The sequence below is a fragment of the Cynoglossus semilaevis genome, chromosome 14 (assembly GCF_000523025.1).
Source record: "Cynoglossus semilaevis isolate Cse_v1.0 chromosome 14, Cse_v1.0, whole genome shotgun sequence".
Lineage (NCBI taxonomy): Eukaryota > Metazoa > Chordata > Actinopteri > Pleuronectiformes > Cynoglossidae > Cynoglossus > Cynoglossus semilaevis.
In genome coordinates, this window is record NC_024320.1 from 4949975 (window position 1) to 4961021 (window position 11047).

Consider the following 11047-nt stretch of genomic DNA (forward strand, 5'->3'; position numbering starts at 1 on the left):
TACATATTTATAGATAGAATATATTATTATTATTAGATAATATATATTGTTCTTTAACTTATCATAACCAGTCTCAGTGTGATCATCTTTGTGTCTCATTAGTGTTTCTGCTGCTGATCCTGAGCTTCAGCTGCTTCTCTGAGCCTCTCTCTCTGTCTCTCTCTTCTACTCTCTCACACACACACACACACACACTTACAAATACATGCATTATTCATGTCACCATCTCTTTCTTGACTGAGGTCCAAACAGTTGGTCCTCAATAACACTTCTGTATACCAGCCCGGGGTGAAAAGAAAGAAGACATTAAACTACGAGTCCAGTCCACTGATCCACACGTCATCACACAGCTGTGATAATATATATATATATATGCATATATATATATATATATATATTCATGGTTCATGGCTGGTGAGGCACTGACTCCTCTGGAGTCAGATTTACAATTGTAAGAACCAAAAAGATCACCTGGTAATGTTTCATATCCATCAGCATTCCTCTTTATATACATTATATTATATTATTTTACATTACATTATATTATATATATACACAGGAACATATTTGTCCTACAAAGAACGTTTCTTTTACAGAAATGGACAGAGCCCCCTTCTGGTGTCCAAGAAACCCAAATTTAATGTAAAGAAATTAAAGTATAGAGATGGGTGCAGCACAAATTTAATTTTAACCTTCAGTAAAAATTCAGTTAATTTTCAAACTAAATTCTGGTGCTTTAATCAAAGGTTGTTCTCGGCAAAAGCATGGAACAGTTCTACATAGTTGCCCCGATTAGAGGAGTGTGCCTTCTCATCGTTAGCACCAAATGCTAGCTCATGTTTGGCTAGGAAACAGGTAGCATTAATAAGGTATTTTCCCTTACCTTAGCATTGTGGACGCTGATGTTTAGTCTCCGTTGCTCCGCTAATGCCAAATCGGTCCATGAATTTCCAAAAGTTTTTAAGGAAATCTGTCTTTGAATGTGCGTGGCTGATCTTTCATGTTGGCTAAGGCGTCTTTGCTAATGTTTCAGGTCACAGTCCCGAGTTAGTCCAGACGCTATCACTCGATGAGAACAAAAGGCAAGGAAAGCAGTAAAGGCGGCTTCTTACAGGACAGCCACACAGCCAGTCTTTCCGTTTGTACCACTCCATTTGAAAAGAACGACTCTTCTGTCCCGTAGTTTGAAGCTAACCTTTTAGCTCCGGCGTTGGTCTTCCGTCACTTATCATCTTCTGTTTGGACCGGAAGTCCAGTTTTGAGAAACGTTTCCGTCTTGAAATACAATCCATAGTCAGCTGGATCAGGCAGAGCTGTTCTTGACCTACTACTGGCTCTAGCTTTGCGCCGACTGTTGATTGCCTGTTGACGCTAGCTGGAGAGCACCTGGCAGTTCACGTAGAACCCCTTGAGGTGAGACAGAGTACTGCATGCCTCTTCTGCTGACTTTTCTTGTACGACCAACAGGAACAAGTATCTCGCACATATAATAAAGACATTACACAGACTGTAGAGAGTCCTGCTGTATAACAGATATTTCAAGTTCATATGGGTGATATCCTGAGGAACAGAAACGTTCGTCATGTGACCCAGTTTGTATTGGTCAGATATGGGGTGCTGCTCTCTGATTTTTGCTTAATAAAATGTCAAAAATGTGTGGAGTCATACTGAAAATGCATCTTTAGCACAGATCAGTGGAAAATATTAATATTTATTTAATGTACTTTGTTCTTTTTATCATGTTTTTTTTTAATCCCCTGACTGCACGTCACTGATATATATGGCTTACAAAAGACCAGAGTGTGTTTGTCCAACAAAAGGCTGAGGATGAATAAAAACATAATTCTCATGTGAAGCGTAAAAAGAGAGGAGTTAGAAGAAAAAGATTCACATTAAGTTAAATGGACAGTTTTAGTATAAATAAAGTCTGTGTTTCATAAACAACATGACTGGAAAGTCTACTGGCTCAGAAATGTGAAAATGAGGAGGTTCTGTCTGTAATTACAGAACAACTGACAGACAGTTCACACTTCATCAACCTGAGACCTTCGTATCACAGTGGTAATCAAAACATTCTCTGCAGAGAGGTATTTTTAAAAATGTCTGCACACAATGTGTTGCTAATTTATAAACCAATTATAAAATAGACTGTAGCAAAAAATGTTAAAAGCCAGCTGCAGAGAATAAGTATCCGAAGCTACAGAAATAATTGGATAAAGCTGACAACGACACTGTCTGTCTGTTTGGATTCACTCTGACCTGAAGTCTGTGGAGAAACAAAAACTACTTTGACACGTTTAGAGAAGGAGCGTTCAGGATCTTCTCCATCATACATGTGAAAAATCAACAATCTTATTGTAAAAGATACAATCGAGTTGAATGTTGACAGCTAGTCATCACTTGAAACTAACACTCTTGACAGGAAGTGAATGAAAAAATCTGTAGAAAAAAGCCAAAAATAACTATGTGCATAAGGACAACAAAAATAATGTTGCACTGCAGAAGATCATGGAAAAATGTATTGTTTGCAGGAAGTAAGTCCATAACATCTGCAAAAGTGCAAAGTCATGAAATATAACATGAAGCGGAAGACTGTTGTTTTCTTCAGTTTTTCTGGTAGAGCTAGCTTCTGTGGCCTGTAGGTGGGGCTAAGTACACATTTCAAGTACACATTACTAGTGGTGTGTTTTATATAAAACTACTCCTGTTAACTGGGTCAGAACTTTTTATTTTACATTTGGGCTGGTAGCGGACTTTCTATTGGCTATGAGAAAATAACACTATGAAACAGACACTGAGCATGTAGTTAGCAACAGGCATGCTAGCATTTAGCACAGTGCATAGTGTAAGCGGACCAGCAAGTTAACAGCTGTCCATGAATATAATAATATAGCTTTTTATTTAGTAAGTCAGTTTTCACCAAGGCTACGCTAAGCTAACCCTGCTGACGCACATAAACTCATGACTTTTGTGATATTACTGCCACCTGATGGATCTATTTTCCACTGGAAAATAACTGAATCTAGAGGACATCCTGATCACCCACAGGGCGGGTACAAGTCTTTGTGTGTTTTAGTCTTTGTTAGATAATGTTGATTTTTTAGATTTAAATAAAAGACGACAGAAGACGAAAGAGCTGAGTTCCATAACCTGACTGCAACAAGGTGACGTCAACAGAGAACAGGTCTGACAGCAGGGTCCTGAATTTAACACAAAAGAAAGGCAGCTTGTGTGAGTGGGGAGAGGAAGTGATCAATGAGCGCCCCCTCCTGAGCTTTTATGTCCTTCTGTTCCTGACGGACAAACACAACACTTCAGTCTCCCTCTCCGTCTGCAGTTGACTTCAGTCATCTCTGAATCACTGTAGCTTGATTAACGCTGACATTTTAGTTCACGGATGTTTCCAAGAAACAACTGCTCATCACTGGAGTCCAATCAGGATCATTGCCGCTCACTACTGTGTGTTCATTTTGAGGGTGTGTGTGTGTGTGTTGGGGGTTGAGGCAGGGCAGGGGAGTTAGATTCTCAGCAGCTGCTAAGGAGAGCAGAGTTCCTGNGTTCACTCTATCAGACCTCCATCACTGCACAAATGCTCAGTCTTTATGTGAGCAGTAAAAGCTGTGGCTGTCCAGCCCACAGCAGAAGTCATGTTCCCCACATCATCTGCTGCAGCCATCTGCTGCTGGCTGGACCACCATACACTGTCGGTTCAAACCCATCATCATCATCATCATCATCATCATCATCATCATCATCATCATCATCCTTCCCTTCCTTATCATCATCATCATCATCATCATCCTTCCCTTCCTTATCATCATCATCATCATCATCATCCTCATTGTCTCCATCAGTCGACTCTGTCTTCAACATCTTCCTCACTAATATTGGGCCTCCACCACAGTCCCATTTTATGAAACAGAATAGAATAGAATAGTCTTTATTGTCATTGTAACACGAGGGTACAAAGAAATTGAGGACCTGAAAAGACCTGAAGCCACTGCATTAGGGTCTGGACTATCTAGAACAGGCATGGGCAAACTAAGGCCCGGGGGCCGGATGCGGCCCGTTCAGCTTTTTAATCCGGCCCGCCAAACTTTTCCAAATTATATAATTTATAATATCATAATACTTCTGCCTTTTCCCTGCAATACCCATGTTTCCCCAATAGATGGCGTAGAAAATGATAAAAGCATTTTAGCTAATTATCCTTTATGCATGAGTTTTACATGTAATCTATCTATCTGTCTGCTCCTGACCCGGCCCCCCTGTTCAATTTTAGGACCACCTGTGGCCTGCGAATCAAAAAGTTTGCCCACGCCTGATCTAGAACCAGGTCAGAGCTGATTGTCTGCAGTGACTTCAGCCTCAGTGGATGAACCTGACTGTTTTTAGGAGCTCAGGAAGCAGGAAGTTGTTGTGGATGCAGAGAACATTCCTCCTCCCCTGATGTGACCTTCTCAGGAGTGTGTGAAGGTGTGGGGCAGGTCAGCGCCTGGTTAAGGCAGGCCTCAGACCTGGACTGACCCAGGGTCTGCAGGGAGTTGCCCCCTCCCCTTCTCTGTAATTCTCAGTAAATCAATGAGTGTTTCTTCAAAGCTGCAGGCAGCAGCTTTTCACCACTGCTCTCAGAGATATTTACATGTGTGTAATCAGAAATAATACGACGTGACGGTGGACTACAGTACTGGTTCTTTTCACTCTGGTTCTTGTTCTTGTGTGTTCTGGTTCTGTTCTGGTTCTTTGTTCTTTTTCTTTTGCATCTTAGACCTTAACTCAAATCCATTTATACATCTGTAAATTCCCCTACATACTCGGACTAGCATCAGCATAAGCCTGATGCTAAATTCAAATATTCAGAGCCGTACTTGAAAACATACTGATACTCTGTGCTGGTACTTGCTATCGGCTAGTACACAGAAGGAAATACTTGTAACGCTCATATGTGTCTGTGAAATTCAGTGTCAGGATCAAAGACCAGTGGATGTTACTCACTGTGTACTGCAGTTGTCTCGGAGTTCTTCAGAGTATGCATCCTTCAGAACTCTCCAGAACATTGTCTGTGTCTGTTGAAGTGTCTGACAATCGGCTGCCGGCTTCTTCAGCTTCTTTTCCTGCAGAACTCTGGAAAGCGGTGACCCTTGTCCATCCGACTGTTCTCCTCCTGAACTCCTGAACCCAACAAGAACTCCTGACCTTATCACAGACGCCCCCTCGACCCTGCCAACAAAGCCAACAGCAGGGGTCACCAGCTACATTTGTCAGAGGGCCAGGATTTTTCTGGAACAACACCTTGGGGGCTGGACACTGAAACAAAACATTTTTAAAAATCACATTTTTGACTAATATTATTTGATATTTATTATTTGTTTGTTTTAGTTCTTCAATTACAGAACATTTTAGCCTTTATCTGTCAGGCTCAGAAATTTGGGAATTTTGCTTCAGTGGACGGTTTGGAGGGTGAGGCTTCCATCATCGCTGATGTACAGTATATTTAAGGTGGGATATTTGTTAGAAGAAATATGCAAATATGTTTATGTTCCAGACACTTTAAGTGTAAGGTAATAATTGTGGTAATTCTGGGATTAATAATTAAGGTAACGATGAGGATATAATAAACTTTGTTTTCAGGGTATGATTAAGGTAATGATCAGGGTATGATTAAAATAATCATGAGGGTATAATTAATGCAACAATTAAGGTATTATTAATGTATGATTAAGATAATGATTGGGATATAATTAAAATAATAAGGTAATATTAAGGTAATGATTATGGTATAGTTAATGATTAGGGTATAATTAAAGTAATGATTAGGGTATAATTAAGTTAATGACTAGGGTATAATTAGGTTAATAATTAGAGTATAATTAAGTTAATAATTAAGGTATAATTAAGTTAATACTAAGGGAAATATTTAAGGGACCAATGACAGTAAGGCAGTAACCAAGGTAAAACTGAAGGTAACATTTAAGGGTATAATTATCAGGAAATATCTACAACATAACATTTCCACTAACCTAAACATTTACATGGTTCATTACCGTGACATTTTTCTTGTCCCTATTCCTTGTTCTTTGTTCAATACCTGACTCGTTTCCTCTTTATTGCCCCTCAGGGGTTGATACAGTTTTTTTAATCTGCTTCTATTCCTGTCAACCTTGAATGTGCTGTTCTTACTTCTATATTTTTCTGCTCACAAACAGTTTCTTCTGCTGAGAGACGCACATTTACACAGTGCTTTTTGTCTTTTTATTCCGTTTCTTCTTAGTTCCATACTCGTTGTCATTCCTATTCTAATAATCTTAATCTAATTATTTGTCTTATGATAAATTTTAATTTGAATAAATTTGACCTAATATTTTTTCTAAGAAATTCATTTTTTCACCAAATTAATTTTGTCTTTGTATTTTCAATCTAAATATTATTCCTCTAATTGGTGACACGCCCCGGATCCTGTGCGTAAAAGAGGACACAGCGAAGTACACCTGTTACCCACTGTGTCTATGGGGCTCAGTATTGTTAGTCATGAACCTCAACGCACATCACTGCCCCCTATCAGTGCGGCATAGTACTTTCTACTTCACCCTGTACATTTTCTTTGTGCGTTCATAGCTGATCAGAAAGACTAAATATGTCACACACATTTGTTAAATATATAAGTCTGTGAGAGTCTGAGACTGTGGAACATCAGTATGTGTAGTACACATTAAATCAGGTATGTATTTGAATGTATTCTCTATGAGAACCCCCTGTACTATGATGTAATCATTTGGTGGAAAGAAAGAATGAATTTGTCATTCAACCAAAGGGACTTACATTTCTAATTATTATCCGATGACGTGGAAAAAGCACAAATGCAGAAGCGATGGCACCTTGGATTAACTCAACCCAGCGTGAGCCTGAAACTCATCTGTAAAATTTCTGCCTAATACATTTCCCAGTGTGAAAAACAGCAGGGATTTTGCCAGGTAATTTGCAGTGAACATGTGGGATTTGAAACGGACCTGATGAGGAAAAAACATAGGAAAAGAGACGCTCCACTTGGATTGAAGTCCCAAAAGCTCACGATGCCAAAGAACTGATTTCACACAAAAATCCAACAGACTGCAGCATCACACACAATTAAAATGGTGATTAATGAACAAATTTAATTCTCCTAGCTCATATTGCTCACCCATTGTTTTTCATTATAAAACAGTTAAAAGTCAAAATAAAATGACAAGAAGTAATTTTTTTTTTTTTTTTTAGGATTGAACCAAATTAACTGCAGAACAAGGAGAAAAAACACCAACATTAGAAACTTCCCAGCTGTAGAAAGATGAAGATGAAAGAACAAACTTAAATTCTACATCGACATCAACATCTCAGGGACAAAAAAAACCCAAAAAACACAAAGTGGAAAACAAGTTTCCAAGGAGACGCAGGAGAAGAAAATAACATGGGTTTAAAAAAAAGAGAGAAAATTCTCAGCGCAGACTTCACAGTTAACTTTTGACTGACTTCTGTAGGTGAGAAGTTTTGTTCATGTCAGCAGTGACTCCAGCACAAAGTACATGGAACTTCTATGACTGTTATAGGAACTGTTATGCAGATACCAAAGAGTGTCTGAAGGGTGAAGGTCCAGTGAAGTAGTAGACAAATTAGTTTCTCTGCTGTTTAAAAACAGTTCCCAGTGTCCCGACTCTGTGTGGAACCAAACAGTCCCAACAGTACCAGTACCTTCTATTTTCTCCATCATTTAAAAGTCCATGGTTCTATAAAACAGTCCTGAATTTGGACCAATAAGGAAGTGGTGTGGTGCAAGCCCCTCATGGTCCAACCACTCAGGCAGAAACTTTTTTTTTCTTGCTGACAGACAGCACATCATTTAAAGTTCTAGTCCGTCCAATGGAAACCCTTTAGTTCCTGGTACTGGCTGTAGTTCCTGTACGGTAGAACTGTTCCCACAGACACCCACGATACAAAGATGATGAAAAACAAGGACATGGTGAGAAGAGCACTGCTGGACAGTAGAAGAGTTGAGGCTTCATTTTCATTTTTCCTGCATTTTGTTTTCCAAGGAACAAAAAACACGATTCCTGGATCCTGGAAATTAAAGAGCCAAACGTTCCCATTGGCTCTTTGGAATATTTGGTGTTGGAAACATGGCAGAAAATACAGATTCATAAAGTACAACGTTAATAACATCACATCTGAAGAAAGAAAGTAAAAAGAACTCTTTTTTTTCGTCTTCTGACACTTTGTTTTGCTTCTGATTGAAATTTCTGTGCTAAAAAACTAATTCAAAGCAGGTCAGAGATTTGACTGCAACTATAAACAAGGCAGTTACAAAAAAAAAAGAAGAAATAGCTTCGAACAAACTCTCGTCACCGACATTAGCTGTTCTCCTGTTCACTCGTCTATTATTATTATTTCACTTCCATTCTGAGGTTTCTAGAAATGATCAAACACAGGGAGAGTTTTTACATGAGCAACAAGAACATCTGTTCCACAGAACTTTAAATGAATATTGACTCTGTCTCTGCAACAGAGGAGCACAACGTTACATGACTGCTGACTCCAAACGAACTCAAATGGCAGAATTAGCAGAAAAAGCTCCAGAGTTGACTGAAGTCAGAGCTGAGGAAAACAAAACAGATAAAAAATAAACAAACATTTGTTTTACCCAGTTAAACACTAGCTTAAAGATAACTAGAGTGAAGATAACTACGCTGAATTAGACAATTGAACTAAAGTCACAATTCACTTTGTCAAATGCAAAAAGTCAAAAAGACGCAAAAAGAAAACAATTTAAATAATAAAAAGGTAATCATGAAATAGCTTCAATTACACTAAAAAAATGATTTGTTTCTGAAAACATGAGAAACACAAAAATCTAGTGAAATAAGGCAAACTAGCTACAGGTTAGCCAAATGGTAGCCCTGAAATAATAAAAAAAAAAAACCATAAAAAAGAATCTTGCTTTTTATCTATTTTTGCAAACATGTCTCAATGATTCAGGACATGCTCCCCCTACTGACTAGCAGATGAACATACTGTATATGAAGGACTTGGAGGATTACTCCTTTTCTCCAGTGTGGAACTGTGACCAACTGTACTTATTATTTCGCACTCAGGTTAATGAGACTTAATCAAACCTCATGTAAACAGACATTTGCCAAAAACTAAACTCATCGTCTCCAGTTGCTGCTCCATCAAGCCACATTCACACCAACCCTGCTGTAAAGTGTAGTCGTAACAGTTTTAAAAGAAAAGAGCATTGGAATCTGTAAACCTTCACATCTTAGTGCAGCAGTTGCAGTCGTTTTTCATTTACAAAGTTTTTCTCCTTTTTGAAAACTGAACAGCCTCGTAAAAACGCTCTGTGGTCCGTTTAATTTTCTTTTTTCACTCTGTTTTCTAAGTGGACACAGATAGTAATTACAGTGTGTACATTTAACACGCACCTTGCTGATTAGCATCCGTTAGCATTTGCTAGCATCCATAAATTTAACAAAGTCCGTCTCAAATGTCTGATGAATCTCGTAGAAAAGAAATACACAGAAAGTTTAGCAAACCTTTTAAAGAAAGAAAAAAAAATCCTCTGTCTACTCATTGCTGCGCCTGCAGGTGTGGAGGGTCATTATATACCGAAACTTGGGCACTGGGAGTGGTCTTTGTTCCGCCAATGTCCCTGTTTCCTGGTCCAGGGGTGGACTAATGGATAGTTGGAACGTCACCGAGCCAGGAGCCAGGCAGAGGCCGCGGACACGTATATTCATTCTGTGAGAGAGAGAGAGAGAGAGAGAGAAAGAGAGAGAGAGAGAGAGAGAACATAACAATATAAGAATGAGGAGAATGAATCTGGAGCCATTTAACAGCTGCTCTGTGCCACTTACAGTCCCGGTGCTGCCAATGCAAAGTTAATTAGGCAGTGCAGTGATTTGATAAGAACAACAATGGAGCTGTGACGCTGCCAGCAGTGAGAATGAGAGGCAGCAATTAAACCAACAACCAAATACACAATCATCTGGAAAACTCCCATCATGGCAATATAGAGAGAGAGAGAACTGAACTGGACTGGACTGGACTGGGCTGGACTGGACTGGACTGGACTGGACTAGATTACACTCGGCTAGAATAGACTAGACTAGACTGGATTGGGCTGGACTAGAATAGAGTTAACCAGTATGGTCTTAAGAACAGTAGGCTAGGCTATGTAAAACATGAGTTGGAGCTTACCAGAGCAAACATGATTTGATAAACTCACGCACATACTAGGTTTACCTTTGACAGACTAGACTAGACTAGATTGAAATGGACTAGTCCAAGTCAGAATTTTCTAAACTAGACTGAATTAAACTAGACTTGTCTAATCCAGAGTGGACTGACTTCAAAGAGCAGCAGCAGCTTTGATCTTTGTTTGTCTGTGTTAGTTGTTCTTGTTTGATTATTATTAATGTTTTTGATCACTTTTTAGTAGACTTTTCGTCAACTCATATTTGTTGAGATGTTCAACTACTTATTCCCCATTCTGCTACATTTAGCTTGTGTTTTTCTACATAATTTAAATTGCTCAAACATTGAACACTTTTTAAAAATGTATTTCTTTTGACTAAACTATTATTGTTTTCAGACAAACCTCAATTCTGACTCATTTCTGTGCCTTTTTATGCTCTTATAAAATATATAGATTTTCTTTTTCAGTGTTTAAAGGCTGTTACTCAGTATTCTTCCAAAGTAAACTTTTTCATCTTCCTCTCGGAGGGTGAAATGAATAATCTGGAAGCTTTCTTAAAAGTCAGTGCCCCCCCCTCCCTCCGATCCCTCCCACTGTTCCACTCAGCTTTGCTGCAATCTCACTGCCAATTAGTGAGAGCTTTTTGACATTTGTGCAGCAGGAGCTGTGAACTTATGTCCAACAGAAAGAAAGTCAGTCAAACAGAGGGTTTGCCTGCGAGCGACAGAGCGGAGAAAGCTCGGTCTTTCTGTTTTTATTATGATTTAACCTTTAGCAGAGGGACTGGCCACAGGTGAAACCACATTTCTTTAATAATGTCGTCTT

The 11047-nt window shown here is 39.0% G+C and overlaps 1 protein-coding gene and 1 long non-coding RNA gene across 3 annotated transcripts in view; both read right to left on the minus strand.

Annotated features, from left to right (window-relative positions):
- LOC103389301 (uncharacterized) overlaps positions 1–1392 on the minus strand; it is a 13074-nt gene extending 11682 nt beyond the window's left edge. Inside the window, exon 1 of the long non-coding RNA XR_522588.3 lies at positions 884–1392. This is a non-coding gene — a long non-coding RNA (uncharacterized LOC103389301). The remainder of the gene's footprint in view (positions 1–883) is intronic.
- Positions 1393–6344: 4952 nt separating this feature from the next.
- LOC103389300 (leucine-rich repeat transmembrane neuronal protein 4-like) overlaps positions 6345–11047 on the minus strand; it is a 54053-nt gene continuing 49350 nt past the window's right edge. The window contains exon 3 of one of the 2 annotated variants that reach the window (XM_025062549.1): positions 6345–9765. In XM_025062549.1, coding sequence (XP_024918317.1) covers positions 9700–9765 — 66 coding nt within the window. In that variant the 3' untranslated portion in view covers positions 6345–9699. The remainder of the gene's footprint in view (positions 9766–11047) is intronic. The other variant, XM_025062551.1, reaches the window with a different exon arrangement.